General features: G+C 49.0%; 1 protein-coding gene across 17 annotated transcripts; it reads left to right on the top strand.

Moving 5' to 3' along the window:
• Window positions 1–5783: 5783 nt before the first annotated feature.
• On the top strand, window positions 5784–24289 carry cenpq (centromere protein Q). 17 transcript variants are annotated; one of them, XM_069921021.1, is made up of 10 exons: window positions 5872–5889; window positions 6729–6788; window positions 13198–13304; window positions 14007–14055; window positions 14825–14973; window positions 15409–15477; window positions 21997–22126; window positions 23388–23507; window positions 23793–23861; window positions 24019–24289. In XM_069921021.1, the coding sequence occupies exons 3-10, from the start codon at window positions 13258–13260 to the stop codon at window positions 24145–24147; spliced, it is 762 nt and encodes a 253-aa protein (XP_069777122.1). In that variant the 5' UTR covers window positions 5872–5889; window positions 6729–6788; window positions 13198–13257; the 3' UTR covers window positions 24148–24289. The 17 variants fall into 17 exon arrangements, with proteins under 17 accessions (XP_069777115.1, XP_069777128.1, XP_069777122.1 ...); XM_069921014.1 differs by lacking the exon at window positions 13198–13304 and having other exon boundaries at window positions 5784–5918; window positions 14825–14933; XM_069921027.1 differs by lacking the exon at window positions 13198–13304 and having other exon boundaries at window positions 5869–5889; window positions 6692–6788.
• Window positions 24290–27405: the final 3116 nt, after the last annotated feature.

Genomic DNA, 27405 nt, shown 5'->3' on the forward strand with positions numbered 1-27405 from the left:
ATGGGGAAGGGAGGGGGGAAAAAGGGGAGAAAATGACACTGTATATATTTAAGAAGAAAAATGTCTGAATGTTTCTTGGTCAATATGGTTTATAGTGTGAAAAATTAAAAAAATTTTAAAAAAATATTAAAATTGATCCCATATTTACCACTTCATCTGGAAGCTCGTCCCACACTCCCACCACTCTGTGTGAAGAAGTCCTCCTCATGTTCCCCCTAAACTTTTCCCCTTTCACTCTTAAACTATTTCCTCTGGTTTGTATCTTACCTACCCTCAGTGGAAAAAGCCTATCCCACTCATAATTTTAAATACCTCTATCAAATCTCCCCTCATGCTTCTACGCTCCAGGAAATAAAGTCCTAACCTGTTTAACCTTTCCCTGTAACTCAGTTCCTGAAGTCGGAGCAACATCCTAGTAAATCGTTCGTCTCCATACAAAGCCAAATATTCTGATCTTCAAGGAGACCAATTTTGTCCCTTATTATCCTTTTGGTTTTGTAGAAACCCTTAGGATTTTCCTCACATTATCTACCAAAGCAACTTCATGACTTCTTTTAGCCTTCCTGATTTCTTTCTTGAATTTTTCTTGCATCTTTTATACTCCTCAGTTACCTCATTTGCTCCATGTTGCCTATACTTGTTAGATACCGCTTTCTATTTCTGAACCAGATCAAAAACCAAGGTTCCCTATGCTTACTAACCTTGCCTTTAATCCTGACAGGACTCCTCCACTTACCTCACACATCCTTTTTTTTGAATATTTTACTTATAATTTTCCAAACTTAAACTCAGTTATCAACGTTATCAGTGTTAATGTTAACAGAAGATCCAGCTGCGCTGGATGGGTCACGTCTCCAGAATGGAGGACCATCGCCTTCCCAAGATCGTGTTATATGGCGAGCTCTCCACTGGCCACCGTGACAGAGGTGCACCAAAGAAAAGGTACAAGGACTGCCTAAAGAAATCTCTTGGTGCCTGCCACATTGACCACCGCCAGTGGGCTGATAATGCCTCAAACCGTGCATCTTGGCGCCTCACAGTTTGGCGGGCAGCAACCTCCTTTGAAGAAGACCGCAGAGCCCATCTCACTGACAAAAGGCAAAGGAGGAAAAACCCAACACCCAACCCCAACCAACCAATTTTCCCTTGCAACCGCTGCAATCGTGTCTGCCTGTCCCGCATCGGACTTGTCAGCCACAAACGAGCCTGCAGCTGACGTGGACTTTTTACCCCCTCCATAAATCTTCGTCCGCGAAGCCAAGCCAAAGATTCCAGCATTGACGAGAATTTACAATTAACCATTTTATACAATTTTCTGCAGAGTTCAAGCTCTTTTCAACTCCCTCCCTCCCCAATCCCCACATTTAACATTTAACTAACCACAGTTACGCACAACATTCAAGACACTCACAACAAAGGTATAAGGCATATATCAGGGGTTTATGGGTTTGTCTCAGCACGATGGCCAATGCTCAGGCTCTTTTCTTCTCTTGACTTTTCCTGGTTGGGATGGGATGACCCCCCCACCCCTTTGTTTGAGGGATAGATGGGGAAGGTAGGGCGGAAAGGTGTGATAGTCCACACTATAATTGTGCTCCTATGGAATTTAAGTATGGTTGCCAAATTTTCAAAATAATTGTTATACTTTTTTCTTTAGTTATAAGTAATTATCTCCAGGGAAACATAGCTTTACATTTCTGCATTTCAGTGAGTAATGCTCAGGCAGGATTCGGATTTCCAGGTAATCTCGATGTACTCCTGGCCACTGCCATTGCGATTAATATAAATTAGATTTGAAATTTGGACAGATTCATTCTAAGTTTTATGTACATTATGTTTCCCAACAGAATCAACTCTGGGTCCTGTGGGAATTATTTACCTATGATTATTTCTAGGATTTGGTCTAGTTCCACCCAGATTTGGTCTGGAGGCTGTAGGAGGAAATAAACAACCCTGGCGGCAGTGTCCTGGTTCTCCTTTTTAGACAGGCTCCACAGTGCTTCATGGCAGGAAGAGCCTTTCCTTCTATTCATTTTTTTTAAAATTAAGCTGTCTGTTGATTTACTTATTAGTATGGAGCAGGGGTGTCAAACTCAAATTCACGGAGGGCCAAAATTAAAAACTTGGACTAAGTCGAGGGCCGAACTAAATATTTATTGAAATTTTTCAACAACATCTGCATGTTTTCTCTTCTTTCAACATATGTAATGTTAAACTTTAGGATATAACTTTAGGAGGATAATGTTACAGGTCAGGAGTAGGTAGCTCAAGTTCACCCTTTGCTTGACCTGAGGGAAACATATTTGGTCCCTGTGGAGATGTAGTCAGCATTCACAGGCTGTGTCCATTTTGGCCTGCATCAGGACTCAGCATTTCCTGCTCACTCCTCAGGCTCTAGGCCTCTATTCACCCTCGACCCACCATCCCTCTACCTGACCAGTCCTTTACCCAACCTCTACTCACCCCTCACTCCACTCGCTCTGCCTCTACCCTCCCCATCCTATACACGCCGCTCTACTGCCTCTCCCCTCAACCTGTTCCTCCCTCTACCCGTCTCTCACCCTCTAATCTCCCCTCCCCTACTCACCCTGCCCCTCCCCTTTTACCTTTTCCCTATCCACCCCTCCTACTCATCCCTCCCTCTAACTGCCCCTCGCACCACCATAACATCCCCTGCCCACTACTCCTCACCTACATCCTCTGCCCACCCCTGCTTACCCACCCACTCAGGCCCAGCACGCTGCCGATCAGCCTTTGCAGACAGCCACCATCTCTCTCTTCACGTGCAGGGCTGAACCAGCCGTCTCTGGGGTCCGCGCGGGTGCAAGCGCTGAAGGCCGTGGCGACCGGGAGAAGTGCGCTTGCGCTGTGGAAGGGCCGTCCAGTGCCAGTCGTGCGGGGCTCGCGCTGCCCGGGGGCCGTGCGCAGCCTGCCATGCCCGTCGCGCCGACAGGAAATCACAGGTGCTCGCCCATCCGCCGCACCGCTCGACATGTGGGAGAAATGACTGGTTGGGCGGGGAGCCTTCCAACTGGCTTGCCGGCTGATGACATCGACAGACTTCTCGTGTTACAATTTCTCGTGTTACAATGGGGAAGGATGTGCAATGAAGGGGGAGGATGGTGGGGGTGACATGACCAAAAAACAGCATCGGCTCTCGCTGCAGGGCGGGCCACCTCTAATACATTTTTGAAATGATCTTGCGGGCCAAATATAATTATATCGCGGGCCAAATTTGGCCAGAGTTTGGCATGTGTGCCCTAGAGGATGGACATAATCGCGGAGCATATGACCTGGACTCCGAGGGGTTGGGGATCGTTACAGTCCTAGGTACTGGGTGCAGGGGGATCTGCTCAAACCAATGCCCACTCAGGCAAAAGGTTCTTCTTGTTGAGTTCACATATATTGTGCAGCACCCAGCAGGCAAACACAACATCTGGGACAAAGGCAGTCGCAACATCAAGAAGCTTGGACAAGCATCACCAGCAGCCTTTTAGACAGCCAAAGGCATTCTCCACCGCTATCCTTGCAGAATTCAGAACCTTGTTAAATTTTCGCTGGTCTGCATGCAGTACTCGATGCTGTGTGAAGCCCTTCATCAGTCAGGTTCCAAGGGGGTATGCCGCATCGCCCACAAGATGAGCTGGGACCTCCACTACATCAACATTTTTGGACACCTGTGGGCACAAAAGTGCAGAGATGCCATTAGTTCACCAACTTGCCCATTTACCCACGAGACATGAGCGTGTAAGGGTTATCACTCACGTCACGTGCAAAGAAGTATCTAGCCTGCTCCTCCGCCTTTCTGTACAGAGGGGAGCTGGCAAGCATGCGTGCATCATGTGTGTGGCCAGGCCGACCACAAACACGTTTGAGAAGCTGCCACATGATGAATAAAGTAGCCTGTACCTGTGAACATGGGCAAGCGAGATGCCGAAAAAACTAACTCACCAGAAATGTGGTCAACAACCGCTTGCAGAATCACGGAGTGCCACCCTTTGCGATTGTAGTAGGCCACTGGGTCAACGCTGGGGGTGAGAATGGGAATATACGACCCATCAATGCCGCCAGCACACATTGGGTAGCCCCTTTCCGCAAAGATGTCAATTGTCTCCTGGAGGCATGTTCCACTTGGCAGGGAGATGAAACGCTTACCGAGGATGCTCTTCAAGGCTCCTGTCACCTGCCGTACCATCATACACACAGTGCTGACGCCTATCCCGAAGATGGTACTGATGGATCGATACTCACAAAGGGTTGCAAACCACCACAGGGCCACAACCAGTCGAATTCCCGGCACCAACGGAGGTTCAATGAGTCCAGCATGAAGTTGACCGCCCCACGTCATACTCGTCTACTCATCATCATCAAATTTGGTGAGGACATAACTCTAGAATGTAGCTCCCTGGAATCTGTTCAACCTCCAGAGACCAATTTGTAATCATGGCCAGTTGACTGAAAAACAGCATTCGTCTCTGTCTGCAGCGCCTACATTCTGCAAGCCTTTCCACCTCGATCTGCTGCCTTCTGGCCAACAACATTTGCAGGAATTGTCCTTTGATCTCACTTATGCGCAGTTCAGATCGCATGGAGCTGATAAGAACCTCAACATACATCATGATCTCACCAAGGATTTTGCGTATCTTGTCCTGGTCACTGACACAGGCTGACAACATCCCCATAAGCATTTCTCTTCTATCCTCCATGATCCTGATTCTGTATTCCGCTTCAGCCTTGACGCGCTGTAATTATGTCAAGGCAGCGTGGACGGGACTAGGCCATAGTCCCGAGGAGCCGGCGTTCGCTGGTAGACGGCTATCCATCAGCTTGCACATTCAAGTCACAGAAAGGCATCCTCTCCGTGGCCACCTGAACGTGCCAGCTGCACTCCCCCAGCCACGACTGCCGGCACATGATCTACCATCGGAACACCTGAAAGTGGCTAAAAAGAATCCACACCATCTAGGGCATGCTTAATTCTTGCTGCTGCCATCAGAAAAGAACCACCAGGTTCAGGTAAAAACACAACAAAATGCTGGAGGAACTCAGCCAGTCTTTTAGCGTCCACAGGTGGAATCCAGACCAACAAGAGATGTTAATTGGATATGATAAGTGGGGAGGTGAGAATTTATCATGTCTGTGAGAAAGGAGGAAGGGAGAGAAAGTGTTGGGGGTAAGAAGTGGGAAAGGGGGTGATTTAACAAAAGCCAAAGATGATATTAATGCTATCCAGTTGGAGAGTGCCCAATTGAAAGATGAAGTGTTTTTTCTCCATTTTGCAGGTGATCTGTCTGGCAGTGCATGAGACCATGGACAGACATGTCAGCAATTAAATGGATGGGGAAATGAAATGGCTGGCCACTGGAAGATCCACACAATTGTGATAGACACAGCCAAGGTGCTCAATAAAGCAAACAGTTGCTACCGCTCCACCATCAGACTCCTAAACAACACTCAATCAGAGACTCATTTAAGGACATTTATTTTCTGTATTTCAGTTTGTTTGCACTTCCTTCTTCTTTACATTTATCTCTTTTATATACATTTTTTTTAGTTAATCATGGAAACAATTGCACTGTTTAGTTTGTACTTTTAGTAGTTGAAAATCCTACTTGAATGGTTAAATACACTATGCTCTGCACTTGAAGACTGATTCTCTCACTATTAGGATGGTGCTTTGGGAGATTCTTCGCCAGAGATCATTGCACTCTGTGAAAGCATTGCAAATTGAATATATCAACCCGCCCAGGCTCGCCCGCTGATTGGCCTGTTGCACAATTCCACCCGCCTCCTTCCTTATGGCAACGGCGCCAATCGCTTCCAGAGTCGTCCCCTTGACGCAGGGTTTTTTGTGGTCCCGCCTCCTCGTCGTCGTCGTCTGCCAGACCGGTAACCATCCAACCCTCGCTCGATCGGGGGTCGGTGCCTTTCGCCCTCCCCCCCCCCCGTCTCTCCACCCCCCCCCCGGTCTCTCCCCCCCCCTCCCCCCCGTCTCTCCCCCCCCTCCCCCCCGTCTCTCCCCCCCCCCCGTCTCTCCCCCCCCCCCGTCTCTCCCCTCCCCCCCCCCCGTCTCTCCCCCCCCCCCGTCTCTCCCCCCCCCCCGTCTCTCCCCCCCCCCGGTCTCTCCCCCCCCCCGTCTCCCCCCCCCCCCGTCTCCCCCCCCCCCCCCGTCTCCCCCCCCCCCCCCCGTCTCCCCCCCCCCCCCCGTCTCCCCCCCCCCCCCGTCTCCCCCCCCCCCCGTCTCCCCCCCCCCGTCTCCCCCCCCCCCGTCTCTCCCCCCCCCCCCGTCTCTCTCCCCCCCCCCGTCTCTCTCCCCCCCCCCGTCTCTCCCCCCCCCCCGCCTCTCCCCCCCCCCGCCTCTCCCCCCCCCCGCCTCTCCCCCCCCCCCGTCTCTCCCCCCCCGTCTCCCCCCCCCCCCGTCTCCCCCCCCCCCCGTCTCCCCCCCCCCCCGTCTCTCCCCCCTCCTCTGAAAAGTGGGGCATACCCGCGGGCTCCCGATTTAAATAAACCCCACCCCTCTCAACTGTGATTGGCCGGTAGGGAAAGCCCGCCCGTACCTCTCGCGTCTTTTTTGATACCGGGTGCACTGCCGCTCCGTGATTGGCTGAATGTTCAGCCTTCTGGGCCAAATTTCTGACAATCTGCTCTGATACTCCGATTTTTTTTTACAATCATATATCTCTTTCTCCAGGATTTCTGTGTTTTTATTCTCTCCTCTGATTGGGCAGGTTTGTGGTCCGAACCTCATCGTATACTGTAAAAAACATAATGCTGGAGGAACTCAGCAGGTCAGTGTACTTTATGTTCCAATGTAATGTCATAACCAATGAGCCCTTTATCAAGTATTGGACCGTCCTTTACCTAATCAAGATTCGTGACAAGAACCCTTGGTGGCGCCACGTTTAAATTTTTGACACGTGCAGGTCGACGTCCATCTCGCTCGATGTGACGTGTTCTGTCATTGGCCAGCAGCGTTCGATGCCGCACCCCTCTCGCGCCCTCCTTTGAATTCCGAGACGCGCTTTCTCTGCTCTGATTGGCCACTCCCGATTGGCTGGGCACTGACCCGCCCCCGCAGTTTCCGACCGCCCAGCCACCCGACTAACCGTCGCCCAACTGCCACGGGGGACCCGTTGGGCGTTGAGGCCAGCACCAAGAGGCGTTCCCTCTCGGTCCGGGCGATGCCCCTACCTTTTACGAACCATACATCATGAGAAGGGGGTTTGTTTAGTGGGCTGGGTGGGGATATCCGAAGGGGGGAATTGGGTGGAGTAAGGAGAGGTGGACAGGACGCCCAAAGATGGAATTGAGTGGGGTGGGGATGAATGAGACGTGAATGTTAGGGTCACCACAGACTGGTGGAGGGCACACCCTGAAGGACTTAGCAGAATTAAGAGCAGTTGCCGTGTGATTCGGCATCAAAGGAATGGCGCCCAAAGCTGGCACGGTGCCCCGGAGATGCAAGGGTGGGGTCCGCAAGGTTTGTACTTCCCGGGCTCGCCGGAGGGTGGCACCAGGGGCGAAGCGCAGACAGGTGACCTCCGCCATCTCTGGCCCAAAGAGTGGGCGTTCCCAGGCGAGATGCAAGAGACCAGCCTGTTCTGCACGGTCCCGCAGAAAGGGTGGAACATCCTCCAGTCTGAGGGGTTATCCCTCAGCCCGTTGCCAGGCCAGAGGCAAGAGACCCACTTCCTCCACCCGGTCCTGCAGAAGGGGCAGAATGCCCTCAGACCCAAGGAGGGTGCATCCACTGGCCTGTTGCTGGGCCAGTGGCAAAACACCCTCCTCCTCGTCCTGTAGGAGGGCCGTAACAACCCATTCAGGGGACAAGGGTGGACGTCCCGCTGCCTCCACCCGATCCTGCAGCCGGGGTGCAAAGGCCTATACTCTGTTAGGGCCAAATGGTGGACATACTGCCTCTTCTGCCTGGTCCTGCAAGAAAGGTGCAACTCCCTACATCCGTTCACGGACAAAGAACAGACGTCCAACCACCTCCACCCAGTGTGGGGGAAGAGAAAGGGCTTCCTACACCCCTGACCTCCTCCTGTTGGAAAGGGAACGCCTGTTCTTGCCCCGGGACTCAGAGAGGACAATCATCGGTACCCTGCCCCACTGCCCCATCGTGACTGGAGCAGAATCAACAGGACCCGACTCCTCCAATGCCAACAACAGCAATAACAACTGCATCTCCGGCGTCCTCCCAGGAATCCCTGACCCCTGGGGGGTACACCCAAGGCCAAGCATGACCAGCCTCCTTGATGCTCGATGGGACCCCCGTAGCGGGAGTAGAGCTTGGGTGGCCTTCCCCAGGGGTGGGCTCTTCCCCTGGGCCCCTGATCCAACCTGGGACTCCCAGAGAGGGAGTGGCGCTTGGCTGGCCATTCCCGGTGGTGGGGCTTTTCCCTGTTACCCTGACCTGAACTGGGACCCTCATAGAAGAAGTGGGGCTTGGCTGGCCTACCCTAGGAGCCTCTTCCATTGGGACCCTGACCTGTCTTGGAACCCCCGGAGAGAGAGTGGGTCAGGTGGACGCTCTGGCTTAGGATGGTCCGAGCAAGAGATGGTGGAGCCTCCGAGGGATGTTCCCCCATTCGGGGTCTCACCAAAGAGGGACCTTCACGAAAGGAACCCCAGGAGGGAGATGGTGAAGCGGGCAAGGGATCTCCCATTTGGAGGGTCTTCGGAGAGGGAACTGCCTTGGAGGGATCCCTCAAGGGAGAGTGTGGAACTTCTGAGAGATCTCCCCCACTCTAGGGGATTTCTGGAGAGGGAGCGTCAGAGGGATCTCCCCTGCTCCAGGGTGTCTCCAGCAAGGGAGGTTCCTGGGAGGGACCCAAGGCGGGAGAGCATGGAACATCCGGGGGATTTCCCACCTTTCCGGGAGATGGTGGAGTGCACAATGAATCTCCCCCCATTCGGGACTACTCTGGAGAGGGGGCTACCTGGGAGGGACCCCAGGAGGGAGAGCATGGAGCACCCAAGGGTTTCCCCCCCATCTGTGGGCTCTCCGGAGAGGGAGCATCTAAGGAACATCCCCCAATTCAGGGCAACTGTGGAGAGGGAGTGTCCCTGGAGGGACCCCGGGAGGGAAAGCATAGAGCAACCGAGTGATCACTCGATTGGGGGAACTCCAGAAAGGGAGCTTCCTGGGAGGGACCCCCGGCGTGCTAGCATTGAGCTCATTCTGCATCACGAGACTGAGGGCCCATCCACGTCTAGAGATACCCGCGGCAAGAATGCAGCGGGTCCTGGCAATCCCGCACCTTAAGAAAGCCAGCCCAGCACCCGCAGAGCAAGAGGCAGGTAAACGCAGAGAGTGCTGTACCTCTCCCCAACCCCCAGAAAGCAGAGGTTTGTACATGATGGAGATGATCTCAGATGTCTCTATTTAAATGCGAGCAGTATTGTTGGCAAGACAGATGAGTTTAGGGCTTGGATTTGCAAGTGGGATTATGATGTTACTGCTCTTAGTGAAACTGCAGGAGGGACAGGACTGGTAGCTCAATGTTCCGGGGTTCCAATGTTTTAGATGTGATAGAGGGGGAGAGATGAAATGGGGAGGAGTGGCATTGCTAGTCAAGGAAAATATAACTGCATAGACAGGACAACACTGTGGAGTCGCCTACAGAGGCAATATAGGTGGAGCTAAGGAACAGAAAAGGTGTGAGCACACTAAAAGGCTTGTATTATAGACCACCCAATAGTCCAAGAGAATTGGAGGTGCAAATCTGTCAGAAGATAGCAGACCATTGTAAGAACAGAACGTTGTGGTAGTAGGAGATTTTAACTTTCCCCATATTAAATGGGGATTCCCATACTGGAAAAGGACTGGATAGCTTGGAGTTTGTCAAATGTGTACAGGAAAGTTTTCAAAATCAATATGTAGAAGTACTGACGTGAGAGGATGCAATACTTGATCTTTTATTAGGGAACCAGGAAGGTCAGGTGGCAGAAGTCTGTAGGTGAGCATTTTTGGGTCCAGTGACCATAAAGTCATAAGTTTCAAGTTAATTGTGGAAAAGGTCTATTCTCGAGTTGAGGTTCTAAATTGGAGTAAGGCCAATTTTGTGGAAATTAGAAAGGATCTTGGAAGAGCTGATTGGAATAAGCCGTTTTCTGGCAAGTGGAAGGCCTTCAAAGTCGAAATATTGAGGGAGCAGAATTTGCATGTTCCTACCAGGATTAAAGGCAAAATTAAGTGGCATGGGAAACCTTGGTTTTTAAGGGTTAAGAACTATAACAGCAAAGAGCAAATGAAAATGTAAGAGAATACTAAAGAAGGAAATCAGGAAGGCAAAAAGAAGGCATGATGGTATTTTGGCAGATAATGTGAAGGTAAATCTGAAGAGTTTCTACAAGTAAATTAAGAGTAAGGATAACAAGGGACAAAATTGGACCTCTAGAAGATCAGAGTGGTCAATTATGTGTGGAGCCTCACGAAATGGGGGAGATCTTAAATAGTTTTTTGCATCAGTATTTACTCAGGAAACTGGCATAGTGCATATGGATGGACGGGAAAAAAAATAAAAGTGTCATGAAACCTACGGAGATTAAGGAGGAGGAAGTGATTGCTGCCATACAGTAGATCAATCCGCTGGGCCAGATGTGATATACCCTTAGACCATGAGGGAGACAAGTGTTGAAATTGCAGGTGGCCTGACTGATATATTCAAAATGTCCTTAGCTGCAGGATAGGTGTCAGAGGATTGGAGAATAGCTCATATTGTTCCGCTGTTGAAGAAAGGCTCCAAAAGTAAACCAGGTAACTATAGGCAAGTGAGCCTGACGTCAGTAGTAGGTATAGTATTGGAAAAAGTTCTGAGAGATAGGATTTATAGGTATTTAGACAGTCATGGGCTGATTAAGGACACTCAGTATGGCTTTGTGTGTGGTAGGTCATGTTTAACAAATCTTGTAGTAGAGTTTTTTGAGGAAGTTACCAAGAAGGTAGATGAAAGAAAGGTTGTGGATGTTGTCTACATGGACTACTAAGGCCTTCAACATGGGAGGTTAGCTCAGAAGGTTAAAGCACTAAGTATCAATGGATTCGAAATTGGCTGAGTGGGAGAAAACAGAGAGTGGTAATGAATGGTTGCTTCTCAGACTGGAGACTTGTGACGAGTGGTGTGCCTCAGGATCTGTGTTGGGACCATTGTTGTTTGTTGTCTATATAAATGATCTGGAAGATAACATGGTAAATTTGATCAGTAAGTTTTCTGATACACAAAGATAAGAGGTGTAGTGGACAGTGAGGAAGATTTTCAAAGCTTGCCAAGGGATCTGGACCAACTGGGAGAATGGGCCAGTAAATGGATGATGGAGTTTAATGCAGACAAGTGTGAGATATGCATTTTGGAAGCATGCACACTAAATGGTAGGGCACTGAGGAGTGCGGAGGAGCAGAGACCTGGGGATACTGGAAGGTGATATCTCAGGTGGACAGAGTTGTAAATAAAGCTTTTGGTATCTTAGCCTTTATAAATCAAAGTATTGAGTATAGGAGTTGAGATGTTATATTGGAGTTATTTAAGACCAAATTTTGAATATTGTGTGCAGTTCTGTTTGCCTAGCTACAGGAAGGATATCAATAAGATTGAAAAAGTGCAGAGATTTACTAAGATGTTGCCAGGTCTTCAGGATTTGAATTATAGGAAAAGATTAAACAGGTTATGTCTATTTAATTCCTTGGCATGAAGAAGAATAAGGGGAGATTTGATTGAGGTGTACAAAATTATGAGGGGTATAGACAGAGTAAATGTGAATAGGCTCTTTCCACTTAGATTAGGAGAAGTAAATACAAGAGGACATGGCTTTAGGGTGAAAGGGGAAAGGTTTGGGCCAGTGGTTCTCAACCTTTTTCTTCCCACCCACATACTACCTTAAGTAATCCCTATGCCATTGGTTCTCTGTGATTAGTAAGAGATTGCTTAAAGTGGTATGTGGGTGGAAAGGAAAGGGTTGAGAACCATTGGTTTAGGGGGAATTTCACTCAGAGTGGTGAGAGTGTGGAATGAGCTGCCATCTGATGTGATGGGTGCAAACTCGATCTTGAGTTTTAAGAATAAATTGGATAGATACATGGATTGGAGAGGTCTGGAGGGTTATGGAATGGGAGCAGGTTATTGAGATAGCTGAACAATGGTTGGTACAGACTAGAAGGGCCGAATGACCTGTTTTCTGTGCTGTAACATTCTATGGTTCTAACAAAGTTAGAAAGTTAACCTATATTTACTCTGTCCATCCCCCTCATAATTTTACATACCTCTATGAATCTCCCCTCATTTACTACATTCCAAGGAATAAAGTCCTAACCTGTTTGATCTTTCCCTGCAACTCAGTTCCTGGAGTCTGGGCAATATCCTAGTAAATTTTCTCTTCACTCTTTCTGTCTTTCCTGTAATTAGGTGACCAAAACAGCACACAATACTCCAAATTTGGCCTCACCAATGTCTTATACAACTTTACCATAACATCCCAACTCCTATACTCAGTACTTTGATTTATGAAAGCCAATATGCCAAAAGTTCTCTTTACAACCTTATCCACCTATGACACTCCTATATCTCTATTCCCAGGTCCTTCTGTTCTACCACACTACTCAGTGTACATCCTTTCTTTGTTTGTCCTTCCAAAGTGCAACACCTCATACTTATCTGCATTAAATTCCATTTCCCATTTTTCAGCCCATTTTCCCAGCTGGTCCAGATCCCTCTGCAAGCTTTGAAAACCTTTGCTTTGCACAATCTTTGTGTCATCTACAAACATGCTGATCCAATTTACCACATTATGATCACTGATATAGATGACAAACAGCACTGGTCCCAGCACCAATCCCTGAGGCACACCACTAGACACAGGCATCCAGTCTGAGAAGCAATCATCCACCACTACTCTCCCCCCTCCTCTCTCTTCACCACCTCTTTCCACTCCTCCTTTCTAGCCCCACCTCTCTCCCCTGCTGTTTCCCACCACCTCTTTTCCCCCTACAATAGGGCATCCTGGCGTATTCTGGCAGAGGCCAGTGCAGGCTCCAAACACACTCAGTCCTCCAACTCGCATCATTATACATTATCTTGAGATCTCGCTCTCCCACAACACTAAAGGAATTTTCCAATTGCTAGCTTTAGCAGGAGAGCGGAGGGGAAAACTGTAGTCTTCTGAAAGTCACCAATGTAATTCCCTTGCACCCTCCTTCAGGTGTTGAACACCGATCGGGCATCAGTGGGAGAGAGAATGTGAGAGAAATGGCAGGAAGGAATGCAACATCTGCGAAGAAGAAGGCAAGGGAGTCTGGAGGCAGAGAGGTATGGGGCATAGGTGAGAGTGAGAGCGGAAACAAACACGGTCCTTCTGGTCTGATTCTTTCTCCAAACTCCCCACCCCACTGTCTTTCACTATTTGGATGCCTCTTTCCAGGGTGGATGTCACCCCTTTCTTTTACCTCAATTACCTTGGATTCAGATCTCACCGTTCCTGAGGAAATGGGGGGCAGAGAAAGGTGCGGGGGGAAGGTGGAGTGAGGGTGGGGGAGAGAGCAGGGGAGTGTGAGGGGAGAAAGGGAGGGGAGGCAGAAAAGGGAGAGAGAATGGAGGGGGAGTGAGAGGGAGAGGAAGGGGTGATAGAAAATGAGTGAGATGGGTCCAATATCCCCTGTGACCGGGTCTGGTGAAACCCTCTCTCCCCAAGCCCACCGTGTCTGCGAGGGATCTGTCAGTGATGTCTCCAGTCCCCTGCAGCTTCCTTGTTTCTGTAACCCTCTCAAGTCCATGCATCCCTTCCTGTCTCTAACCCTCTCTGGTCCCCTATCTCTCTACACACCCCCACCCCAAACCATCATCCTGTAAACCCCCTCTGGTCCCCTACAACTCCTCAGTCTCTATAATCTCCTCCACACCCCTCCCTGTCTCTGTCCCATGGAGTCCGATCTCACACCCATTCGCCCTCTGCCTAGTGGGTTTGACCCTCACAGGACCATTCTTGACTTGACTTGTCCTCCTTGTTAACAGGGTGAACGGCCTGCCAAAAGGTGCAAAAAGATGGCTTCCAACCCACGAAGTGAGCAATCCAATCATCCCCATTTTGGTTTATGGTGTTCTGCTCGGTGACCCTGGGTGAGGCAACCCCTAAGGATCATCCTCCCTCCTCACCCACCACCTCTTCTCTCTCTCTCTGTATGTATGTATAATATATATATATATATATATATATATATATGTATATGAGAGAGAGCGAGTGAGTGAGTGATAGAGGAAGAAGGGAAATAGAAGAGAAGGGAGTAAAGAGTGGGTAAGAGAGAGGGTTGAGAATGAGAAAAGGTAAGTAAAAGAGAGGGACGGAGAGTCAATAGGAGAGAGAGCACAGTAAAGGATGGCAAGATAGAGGGGGCAGAGGCTCCATTAGTGGAGGGGAGGCATCGAGCTCATCAGTGGGGAAGAAAGGAAGGGATCTGTAAGGAAGGAGAGCTCAGGAAGGAAGGAGGGATCTCGGCTGGTGGGAAGGCGAGAGCTTGGTGGGATAGAGGGAACCTGATGGTAGATTGGGAGTGAGCTCAGAGGAGAAAAGGAATGAGCTCGATGGGAAGGAGGGAGGAATCGGTCAGGAAGGAGAGTTTGGGAGTGGTGGAGCTTGGAGAATGAATTTGGTGGGAAGGTGGAAGGGAGCTCGGCTTAGAAGGAGGAGGTCAACGAGGAAAATTCTCAGCAGGAGGAAGGGATCTCTATGCGAGGAGGAAACGGTCTTGCCAAGGGAGAGAGCATGCTGAGCCTCCACGGTAACACAGCTGTCCCCAGCTGACACGGTTCCCCACCAATGTTCTTACCCACAGATGCAACACACAGGACAGTCAAGGTGGGACCCGCCAAGCTGGCTCGCTGGAGGCCTCTGTCCAAGACCGTCCAAGAGTTCATCACCTCGGCCATTGAGGCTGCCATCCTGTATGTACTCAGCCAGCACACTCCTCCCACCTCCAATGGGGTACTTCAGGGGATTCTCTGGATACATTTTCATCCACAAACCTGATCCTTCTCCATTAGGGAGCAGTGTCAGGGCACTGGGGGAATTGAAGCAAACTCTATCCCCTCTCTCTAACCTTGCCTCTCCCCACCCACTCCCCATCTCCACTCTCCCTCTCATCCTCCACTCACTAACCCCCTGTCCTGCTTCTCCACCTTATCTACCCCTCTACCTCCCCCTCTGCCCTCCCATTCACCCCCTTTCACTCTCCTCCCTCCCCTTTTCTCCACTCTACCTCTCCTTTCTCGTCCTTATTCACTTTTTCTCCCCTTTTCATTTTCTCTCTCTGCCCCCTTCTCTCTAGCCCCATTCTCTCTCTAACCCCCCCCCCCCCCCACCCTCCCTCCTCACGCATGGTATCTACAGAAACTAAAGTCATTTTCCTTCTTTGCACAGAAGCTCTTTACCCCATGAAGCTTCTCACCATGTACCCTATCTCGAGATCCTGGAGCAGCTCAAGAACAGGTAAGATTCGGTTCTTTGTGCAAGTGGTCCACTCAGTATCTCTCTCTTTTCGTCTCTTCCTCCCTGCACATTCTCCACATTCATCACAACTGTCAAATTTCCTCCTCGTCCCATCTAAAACTGTACCAAGCAGCCCCCAACCAAACTTTTCCAACATTCCCCTACCTTTCTTTCTCCCACATTTCTGGTGGGACACCTCCTTCTCTCCTTCCAAACACTATCTCATCACTTTCAACACATAATTCCCGAGGAATGTCTACGCATCTTTTATCACCTTCCCCTTCTCCTGGTCACTGCTACCCCCACACCTCGGGATCAGTAAATGTGAACACAAAAGATGCTCGCAAACACAGGTCCTTTGGACCACAATGGTGTGCTGATCCCTACAACAATCTAACCCTTCCTGCCCTCACATCCGTAACTCTCTATTTTTCTTTCATGTCCAATTCTTTTAAATGCCCCCTGTTGTACCAGCACCCTTCGCCACTCTTGGCAATGCATTGTAGGCAAGCTCCTCTCTCTCCGTTTTAAAAAAAACTGGAAAATTTAATCCCCTCACTGTATACAGATGCCCTCTAGTATTTGCTACTGTCACCCCATGAAAAGGTGCTGCCTTTCTCCCCTTATTCATATATAACCATATAACCAGAACAGACCAGTTTGGCCCTACTAGTCCATGCCGGAACAAATCCCCACCCTCCTAGTCCCACTGACCAGCACTTGGTCCATACCCCTCCAATCCTCTCCCCTCCATGTAATTATCCAGTCTTTCCTTAAATGTAAATAACGTTCCTGCTTCAATCACCTCTGCCGGAAGCTTATTCCACATCCCAACCACCCTTTGCTTGAAGAAATTTCCCCTCATGTTCCCCTTATAATTTTCCCCCTTCAATCTTAAACCATGGCCTCTGGTTTGAATATCCCCTACTCTTAATTGAAAAAGCCACGTTGACTCTCTCTGTCCCTTTTAAAATCTTGAACACTCCATCAAATCCCCCCTCAATCTTCTACGCTCCAGAGAAAAAAGCCCCAGGCTACTCAACCTTTCTCTGTAACTCAAACCCTGACATCCTGTCAACATTCTCGTGAACCTTCTCTGCACTCTCTCTATTTTGTTTATATCCTTCCTATAATTTGGTGACCAAAACTGCACAAATTTGACCTCACCAATGCTTTGTACAATTTCATCATAACATCCCAACTCTTGAATTCAATACTCTGATTTATGAAGGCCAACATTCCAAATGCCTTCTTCACCACTCTATCTACCTGAGTATCAACTTTGAGGGTACTATTTAACATAACTCCTAAATCCCTTTGTTGCTCTGCATTCCTCAATTGTCTACCATTCAATGTATATGACCTATTTAGATTTGCCTTTCCAAAATGCAACACTTCACACTTATCCGTATTAAATTCCATCAGCCATTTCTCAGCCCACTCCTCTAGCTTTCCTATATCTCTTTTTAAGCTTCGGTAATCTTCCTCACTGTCCACAATACCACCAATCATTGTATCAGCTGCAAACTTACTTATCCAATTTACCACCCCTTCTTCAAGATCGTTAATATATATAACAAACAATAGTGGACCCAGGACCGATCCCTGAGGAACTCCACTAGTCACTGGCCTCCAATTTTCTACCACTACTCTGACACCTCCCAAGCAACCATTGCTGAATCCATTTCACTACCTCTTTATTTATACCTAATGCCTCCACTTTTTTACCTAACCTCCTGTGGGGAACTTTGTCAAAAGCTTTACTAAAGTCTAAATAGACAACATCCACACCCTTCCCTTCATCAATCTTTTTTGTAACCCCCTCGAAAAACTCTATAAGGTTTGTTAAGCATGATCTACCCCTGACAAAACCATGCTGACTACTACCTATCAATCCCTGTTCATCCAAATATTTGTAAATGCCATCCCTCAGAACACTTTCCATCAACTTACCCACCACAGACGTCAGACTCACAGGTCTATAATTTCCAGGCTTATATTTGGACCCTTTCTTAAACAGCGGAACAACATGAGCCACCCTCCAATCCTCTGGCACTACCCCCGTGACCAGTGACATCCTAAATATCTCTGTTAATGGCTCCGCTATCTGTACACTAGCCTCCCTGAGTGTCCTTGGGAATACTTTGTCCGGACCCAGAGATTTGTCCACCTTTATCTTTTTTAACACTGCCATCACTACCTCCTCGGTTATCTTTAAATGATTCATGACCTCCCCACTATTTTTCTTTACTTCAACTGGTACAATATTTTTTTCCCTAGTGAATACCGAGGAAAAGGAATCATTTAAAATTTCCCCCATCTCCTCTGACTTCTCACATAGCCTACCCTCCCTATCTACAAGGGGTCCAATTTTATCCCTCACTAATCTTTTACTTTTAATGTACTTATAGAAACCCTTTGGATTTATTCTTACTCTGCTTGCCAAAGCCTCTTCGTGTCTCTCTTTGGCCTTTCTAATTTCTTTCTTAAGATTTTTTCTACACTCCTTGTAGTCCTCTTCAATTTCTCACCCTGCTGTTTATACCTCTTATACATCTCCCTCTTTCTCCTAACCAAATTTCTAATATTCCTCGAAAACCAAGGCTCCCTATCACTTCCAGCCTTTCAATAGACAATAGACAATAGGAGCTGGAGTAGGCCCTTCGGCCCGTCGAGCCAGCACTGCCATTTTACAGATCATGGCTGATCACTACCATCAGTACCCCTTTCCAGCCTTATCCCCATAACCCTTAACTCCTTTGCCCACTAGAGTCTTACCTAACTCTCTTTTGAACATAATCAGCGAATCTGCCTCTACCACCCTATGTGGCAGAGCATTCCACAGATTCACACTTCTCTGGGTAAAAAAATGTTTTCTCATCTCCGTCCTAAAGGGCCTACCCTGTATTCTTAAACTATGCCCTCACTGGGACATATCTACTCTGTCCTCTCAAAATTTCTTCTTTGAATATTCTCCATTTCTCATTTACATCCTTTCCTGAAAAAAAAATCATGTCCCACTCAATACTCCCCAAATCCATTCTTATTCCTTCGAAATTTGCTTTTCTCCAATCCAGAACCTCAACTTTAGTCCCTTCTTTGCTCTTCCCTAAAACTACTCTAAAACTAATAGAGTTGTGATCACTAGACCCAATTTGTTCTCCAACATTAACCTCAGACACCTGACCTAATTCGTTCCCTAACAGGAGATCCAGTATTACACCGTCCGCAGTCTGTTCCTCTACGTATTGATTAAGAAAACTAGCTTGTATACATTTGACAAACTCTAGCCCATCCAGCCCTCTTACTGTATGGGTATCCCAATCAATGTGAGGGAAGTTAAAATCTCCCATAATCACTACCTTATGTTTATTACACATATATGCTATCTCCTTACAAATTTGTTCTTCCAATTTTCTTGGCCCATTTGGTGGTCTATAATACACTCCTATTAGTGCCCTCTTGCCTCCTCCACCCCTCAATTCCACACAAACAGCCTCTCATAATCTTAGAACCAGAGAATCGTAGATCTCTACAGCACAGAAACTGGCCCTTCAACCCATCTAGAATTATTATAGAATTATAATAATTATAATTATTATAATTATAGAATTATTATTCTATCTAGTTCCACTAACCTGCACCTGGTCCATACCTTTCCCATCTATGTACATGTCCAAATTTTTCTTTAATGTTCAAAATTGAGTCTGCATTCAGCTGGCAACTCGTTCTACGCTCCCACCACTCTCTGTGTGAAGAAGTTCCCCCCCCAATTGTTTTCTTAAGTTTTCCCATTTCACCTTGAACCCATGTCCTCAATTTTATTTCACCATTCTTCTTTGGCTTGGCTTCGCGGGAGTGGAAAAAGCCTGGTTACATTTATTTTATCCATACCCATCATAATTTTGAACACCTCTATTAAATCTTCCCTCATTCTTCAATGCCCTAGAGAATAAAGACATAACCTGTTTAACCCTTCACTGTAACTCCCAGCAACATCCTTGTAAATCTCCTCTGTACTCTTTCAATCTTATTGATATTCTTCTTGTTGTTCATGTCCAAACTGTACATCATTGGCTTCACCAATGTCTTGTACAACTTCACCGTAACATTCCAACTCCTATATTTAATGCTTTTATTTTATGAAGACCAATGTGCCAAAAGCTCTCTTTATGCTTCTGTATCCCTGATCCCTCTGTTATGCCACACTCCTCAGTGTCCAACAATTTACCATGTATCTCATCAATGTTCATTACGTCACCTCTTATCCTTCGGTCCAAAGACTCTAGCTCTGTTGGCCTTGCCCCATGAGACATGTTCTCCAATCCAGGCCACACCTGGTATATCTCCTATGCTCCCCCTCCAAAGTTTCCACATCCTTCCTGTAATGAACACAGTGTGATGTAATTGGAGTTTTATAGAGATGCAAACATTACCTCACGGCTTAAACTCAATCCCCCTCAAGTAATGAAGTTCAGCATGTCACACACCTTTTTAACAACCCTATCACCTTGTGAGGCAACCTTGAGTTATCTATGGATTTAGACCACAATGCCCTTCTATGTTTCTATATTTAAAAATTCTGCCATTAACATGCACCCTGCCTTATAAAACATCACAGTACATTGCAAGCCCTTTTGTGCACGATGTTGGGCCAACCTCTTTAAACCTACACAACAGTCTGAACATTTCATCTCTCAAAAAATATTTTATGATTTCAGTCTGTGCCCCCCCCCCCTTAAATGTGATGTGGCCTCCAGCGGAATTGCATAACTCCAGTGAGAATGTTGTAGACCTCTTATTAAGTCCCACTTGTCCTTCGCCACTTCAAAGAGAAAAGACTATTGTTCTGTCACCATTACCTCATAAAACGCGTTCCCCAATCTGGACAACGTCCTGGTAAATCTGCCCCACCTCAAATCTTCCACATTGAGGAAAACAGTGAAATCTCCAGCACGGTGCAGGCCTTTTAGGCCCAGTGTTGTGCTGCTCCAATAACTTGGTCTAACAGCTGCCTAGAACCTTCCTGCTATAAAACTTTCTGTGTTCTCAGTTCCATGTACCCATCCAATCATCTCTTCAAAGATCCTGTCCTCGCCTCCACCACCCTTGCTGTCAAAACATTCCACCCACCCACTAGTGTGGAAAAATTTACCCCTTACATCCCCACTCCCAAGCACCTTAAAACAATGTCCACCACTCCCCCTACCCCATGTTTGCCCTTTCAGTCCATGACTATCCACACGATCAAAGCCTCTCGTCAATAGGGGTGTAGAAGACCGGAGGGTGTTACAGACACATGGATGGGTATAAGGAACTGGAGGGGTTGTAAAGGTGTGTAGGAAACTGGAGGAGGTTACAGAATCACAGAGGGGTGTAGGGGAAAGGGGAAGAATACAGAGACAGGGAGGGCATTCAGGGTACCAGAGGGATTTTACAGTGACAGAGTTGTAAGGGACTGGAAAGGCTTTACAGCAACAGGGAGGGGTGTGGGGAAAGTGCAGGGGGTTAGAGAGACGTAGGTGGGTGTAGGAATCAGGAGAGGGTTACAGAGACGGTGACAGGGACCAGTGATGGTTTCAGTTAGACCCCTTCTGTGTACTTTTTTCGGGTCACCCCCTTGTCCACTGTCACTCAGTCATGGTGACAGGCTGGGAGAGCAGAGGATAATGTTTAATCCAGATGTGATTGGCCAGGATTTTGCCGGGACTCAGTGGGGGTCGAGGAGGACCAGGGCAAGGGATGACCTCATAGAGGTAAACAAAATTGAGAGAGGGTTAGACCTTTTTGCAGTGGGGGGGGTGGGGAGGGAAAGAATGGATAAACAGTGGATAGAAGTTTCAGGTGAGAGGGTGGAGGAAGAGATTCCACAGGAACCAAAATGTTCTATTCGCACGTTCCACCTGCCAATGTTGCACTGAGCCCTGTCCTGTCCATGGAACCATCCACATGATCACCAATGCTAGACCACCTGCCCCATACCCCTCTAAACCCTGACCTATCCATGGATCGTTCCCAATGTCCCGCCCACATTCATCCCCACCTGCCCCAGCCCCTAAATCTTGTCCTCTCCATGGAGTCATCCAAATATCCCACCCTCACCAGTCCCACCTGGGTCATGGACCAAAATGCAGATTGATAGGACTAGAGTAGGTTGGTAGTAGAAGGGGAGCAGTAAAGGAGGGAGGGGAAGAGAAGGACAGGAGGGGGATGAGAATAATGGGGGAGATGAAGGGCAAGGGGAGGAATAGGGAGAGGAAAGAGGGGGACAGGGAGAGGATGGAGGGAGGGGAAGAGGAAGGATAGAGTAGAGAATGGGGAGAAGGCAGAGGGTACAGGAGGGAGAGGGAATCTGGAGCTCACTGAAAGGACATTCCCCTCTCCACACATAGACAGCGGTGTTTGGGGGAGACGATGAAAATTTGAAAGCCATTGGTACAGACAGATGGTGAGGGAGGAGTGGGGAGAGATGGGATGAAAGGTCATCCTGACCCCCTCTGGTCGCACCCCCCACAACAGGTTGAATGATCGGTGCTCTGACCTACTTGCCCCACCTGCCAAGGTGGGGCATCCGAGGGACTGCCACAAGATGTTGGCCCAGGAGAAGGAGCATCTGGTGGAGGGTGAGGCTGCCCTCAGGACCTTGCAGGTAAGGTAGGACGCCCTCGAATAACGAAGTGTTGTGGGACCTTGGGCTACAAGGGTGGGAAGTCCTGTGTAAACGGTGGGGAGTGTTGAGGGACAGAAACTTTGGGGTACAAGGGTGGAGCACACATCACAAACGGTGGGCAGTGTCAAGGAACCTCTGGGTATGAGGGTGGGACATGCACCAGGAACGGAGGGGAGAGTTGAGGGATCTCAGGACATGAGGGTGGGAAACCCACTGTGAATGGTAGACAGTGACAAGGGAACTCTGTACGAGGCTGGGTCATGCACCGTGAACAGTGGGGAGTGTCAAGAGACGGGGGTAACTCAGGTTTCGAGGGTGGGACATGCACTACAAAATGGTGGGAATTGTTGAGGATAGAGCTACCATGGTGTTGGAGTCTAGGACTCGGACCGCAAATGGTGGAGCATGTCGAAGGACCAACGGACCTCAGGTAGGGAGTGTTGAGGGATGGAGAAATTTTGGGGTACGAGAGTGGGATGCACTCTGTGAACTCTTAGTGTCAAGGGACCACAGGGTAAGTGAGTAGAACATGCTCCATGAACTGAGGGACAAAGGTTTGATGTCCCTTTAACGGTGGGAAGTGTTGAGAGATGGAGGGACCACAGGATATGAGGGTGGGACATGGATTGCTAATGATGGGGAGTGTTCAGGGACCTCGGGGGACAAGGGTTTGACATCTCTTTGACAACGGGGAGTGTCGCAGGATTGAGAGACCATTGGTTACAAGGTTGGGTATCCATTGCAAATGGTGGGGAATGTCAGGAACCTCAGGATTCGAGGGTGGATGCTTACCACAAACAGTTGGGAGTGTCAAGGGATCTCAGGCACAAGGGTGGGATATGCGTTGCGATTGGCAGGGAGTGTTAAGGGATGGAGGCACCTCGGGGTTCGAGGATGCGACTAGCACTGCAAACAGTGCGGAGTGTCAAGGGGTGGAGAGACATCGAGGTTACAAGTGTTGGAGTGTCAAGGGACGGTAGGACCTTGGGACTAGGCTAGGAAGTCACATGAGTGGTGAGGAGTGTAGGGAGCAGGGAGTAGTGGTCTCAACCAACTTCTTGCAATGGAATATTGCAATTTCTGCACTCAGTGTCCCTGCCAGGTGATGGCAAATGTGTGCCAAGCACCTCCATTACCTCCCCATCTGCCTCGGGGGGACTTAGAGCAGGATTATGACGAGTGGTGGGGTGCTTATCTCTGGAACAGCGAGTGATTTGGAAAGTTACTCCCTCCTGCACAGGAAGAGCTTGATCGCACCCTCGAGAAGTTGGATTGTGACCGGGACGAAGCTGAGGGCCTACAGGAACGCATCCGCCAGCTGAAGGACATTGTGGAGGAAGCCAATCACCGAGGGGTGCAGGTCAGTGTATCCTGCTGATTCTTTGGATGGGCCACTGCTTGGATGGTGACCGCGGCGGGTGAGGGAGGGGAGCATGAGGAGAGAGGTATGAGACAGTGAGGAGGGAGGGGAAAGCAAGGGGAAGGGGACAATGAGGAGGGAGAGGTTGGTGAGGGAGGGGATGATGAAGAGGGAGGGAGGGGGCTGAGAGGAGGAAGGAGATGGTGAGGAGGGAGGGTGGAGACTGTGAGGAAGGACAGTGGGAAGGTGTGACCACGACTGACCTCTCCCTTTCTCACTTCCCAGGATGTTCCCTCTGGATGCCTCAACCTCCCTTCACTCCCTCCAGATAGCTTCCTGCCGATCTCCCTTCAGGTGAGTATTGTGTGGATGATTTGAGTCGGGCGGGAGAGTTTGTGTCCCACTCCCCCTGTACCTTCCAGCAGCTAAGAGAGAGCTGGGATGAGGGGGGAGGTGGAGAAAAGAAGGATAAGACTCAGCCCCATGCCTCATCTTCCTTCTCCCACTCCAGGATCGTCTGGAGACGTTGGAGAACCCCGCGAGGATCCTGGCTGAGCTTGAGAGCCTGGGACGTTGTGGCGAGCTTCAAGACCTCTGCACTTTCCTGGAGCGAGCATATGCCCAGGTTGATGGATTCTGACCTCAAAGGCACCCTCCCTCCTCATCACTGTAACACTGCTCCCTTCCCTGACCCCCATCACGTGCTCTCTCTCTGCCGAAACCTCGCACTGGACTTGTAGCTTTTTACCAGCGGGAATGTAATAAAGTGGCTTGGTTTGAAATGTGTTGTGTGCTTCTTATTCCATTATAGTATTGAGCCCACCCAGTCTCCCACTTGGTCCCTTGAACCCCCTGTGGTCCTGGACCCTCAAAACCCCTGTGGTCCTGGTCCCTCAAAACCCCTGTGGTCCTGGTCCCTCAAAACCCCTGTGGTCCTGGTCCCTCAAAACCCCTGTGGTCCTGGTCCCTCAAAACCCCTGTGGTCCTGGTCCCTCAAAACCCCTGTGGTCCTGGTCCCTTGAACCCCCCCCCCCCTCCCTGTGGTCCTAGTCCCTCGAACCCCCTGTGTTCCCAGTCCCTCGAACCCCCCCATGATCCCAGTCCCTTCAATGGTCCATTCATTTTATGAGATTGTTCTTGCCAGATCTCTCCAGCATAGACCCATACATTGTTTTGTGGGAGGTCCTGCCAACAGTCAACCTAGAGACTGCTGAATGACAGGATACTCCCCTGTCATTGGGAGAGCTAGTCAATGCCATCCCCCAATCCAGAGGGGAAAATCTTCAGGGCTGAATTGGTTGACTGTCAAATTCCTCAGTGCTTTCTGTGACATCCTGGGAAGTGACATTAAGGTTCAGGGGGAGTGCCTGGTGACAGGTGAGATGCCCTTCATTGGCACAGGGCAGTTGTGGTCCAGCTGTCCAAGAAACTTGAAGAACTGGCATCCGATCTCTCTCTTCAATCCAGACTATAAGATCTTTGGCCAGGCTCCATGCTGGCATCAGTGATCCACTCCAATCAGTCCTACACAGTCTCAGTCTGTCGGCCGCCTTTCTCTCTCGGAGCCATTTCTATGTCTATTTCAGAAGAGTTTAACAGGACTCGCTGTGCGAGAGCCAGATATGGGGATTGTCCTATTGGTTTATTCTGATGACATCTTTCTCATGGTGACTGACCCTGTTGACTTGCAGAAGATGTGTGGGTACCAGGAGGTTTTCTCGGCTGCATCATCTGCAAGGATTAACTGGGAGAAGTGTTCTGGTCTCTTTGGTTAGTGGATATGGATGTCCTGACAGAGTTGATGCAAGCTTTTGTGTGGAGCACCACGAACCTCCTGTATTGAGAATGTAAGTTTTATAATGCTGACTGGAAGATAGAAGCTAGCTGCATCCCATTCTTGTTATCAGGTTGAGTGGATAAGCAGATCCTTATTTGGTAAAGTAGTAAAGACTATTAACCATTGGGTAAGGGACACGACCTTGACTAACGAATCCCAGGAGATTTCTAAGTACTTACTGTATGTGGAGCAGTCTGTATGAATGTACTAGAATCCAAGAGGTCTAAAGGTATAAAATACATGACTTGTAAGCCACAAGGCAGACTCTCTTGGGGTGAAACAAGCTGCTTATTGGCAGAACTTCCTGCTGTAAAGGAGTTCTCACGCTTTGCAAAGTGATTAAAAGATCTGTTTATGTAGCTGTATTTGCGTTTGTTTTCAAACAACCAAAGGTCCACTGTAACAGCACCTGAGTGTCCACCTGAGCTCCACTGAGGAGAGAGATCTGGCCAGCCCTGTTCACTCTAGGTTGGTGCGTGTGTATGCACACACGTTTTGCAACCAGTGCACAAAGGAAATTAATGTGAGCACAAAAGTTTAGTTACCTAAAATAATGTAGCATTCGCATTACGTGAGCAAGGAGAAGAATGACGCACACCAAAGCCTTTGAAAATGAGACTGATTTATTGCTCTGGCCATCATGCTTATATGGGCTCTGTATGCAGACGTCAGGGCCCCGAGTCATCAGAGTAGTGGCCTGGGATTGGCCATCATTCCCGCCAGAATTCCCCATCTTTCTGCCGTTTGGTGGTCATCTATGATGAACGCTGTTGTCCACGTGGTTGCCGCATTCATCAGCCATTTTGTGGATTGGTAGGTGTCTCTGTGTCGCAGGGGAGCAGTGGAGACTGGCTCAGAGACCAGATATGCCAGTTACAGGTGATCGACGGTAAAAGACTCCATACCGCCGATGTTGAGGGTAAAGGTGGAACCATTGTTCCTGACAACCTTGTAAGGGCAGCCAGTGTGCGCCCCTTCTCATGACTATGTCTCTGGGGACATTATGCTTGGGCTGACTGTGTGGTGGGGGTTGTTGCAGGTTCTCGAGGGTTGCCACAGTATTTATTGGAGGCCTGGAACTCTGGGGATGACAAAGGTGCACTATAGACCATCTCCACTGCTGAGGCATTGAAGTCTTCCTTCAGCGCAGTACGAGTTCCCAACAGGACCCAAGGCAACTTGTCTACCCATTGGGACCCCTAAGCCAGGCCATCAAGGCTGCCTTAAGGTGCCTGTGGAAGTGCTCCACCAACACATTGGCCTGAGGGTGATACGCCATGGTGCAGTAGAGCTGTTTCCCCAGAAAGTTAACCAACGCTGCCCAGAAATGAATTTTGACCCCCTGTCTGAAGTTTTGGGACTTGCATATGTCAATGAGTGCCCTGGCACAGATTTCTGTGGTGGCATCAACCAGCAGGTCCGCCTCCGGCCATATCATGGTCAAGAGGTATCTCGCCCCATCGGAACCTGGTAACAACCCCCAATATGTCGCTGGCTCAAACGTCAGTGTGGGTGCTCTCATGTGAATCTGCACTTTGGAGGACCAACAGTTAGTGCAGGTCTTGGCCCACTGGCTGACCTGTTTACCGTAGCAAAGAAACCTGCTGGCCACCATTTTGACTGTGGCACAGATTGCGGGGTGTGCCAGGTTGTGGATGGCGTCGAAAACCTAGCGCCTCCATGCAGCCAGAACGATGGGCGGGGGCCGCTCGTAGAGACGTTGCACAGCAGTATCAGGTTACCTGAGCTAATGGGGACGTCCTGTACCCTGAGGCTGGAGATGGCTATCCTATACACAGGGATCTCTGTGTCCTGCTGCTGAACTTTGGTGAGGGTCACATAGTCGTCCCCAACTCGATCGCGGGGGGTGACAGAGTATCAGCTACTATGTTGCTTTTCCGCGTGATATGCTGAATATCTGTGGTAAACTAGGACATGTAGGACAAATGTCTCTGTTATCAGGCTGACCATGGTCTGATACATTATGGAAGGCGAAAGTCAGCGGCTTGTGGTCGGTGATCACCTCGAATTGCCGGCCTTCCAAAAGGTAATGGAAATGTT

This window comes from Narcine bancroftii, chromosome 2 (assembly GCF_036971445.1).
Source record: "Narcine bancroftii isolate sNarBan1 chromosome 2, sNarBan1.hap1, whole genome shotgun sequence".
Taxonomy (NCBI): Eukaryota; Metazoa; Chordata; class Chondrichthyes; order Torpediniformes; family Narcinidae; genus Narcine; species Narcine bancroftii.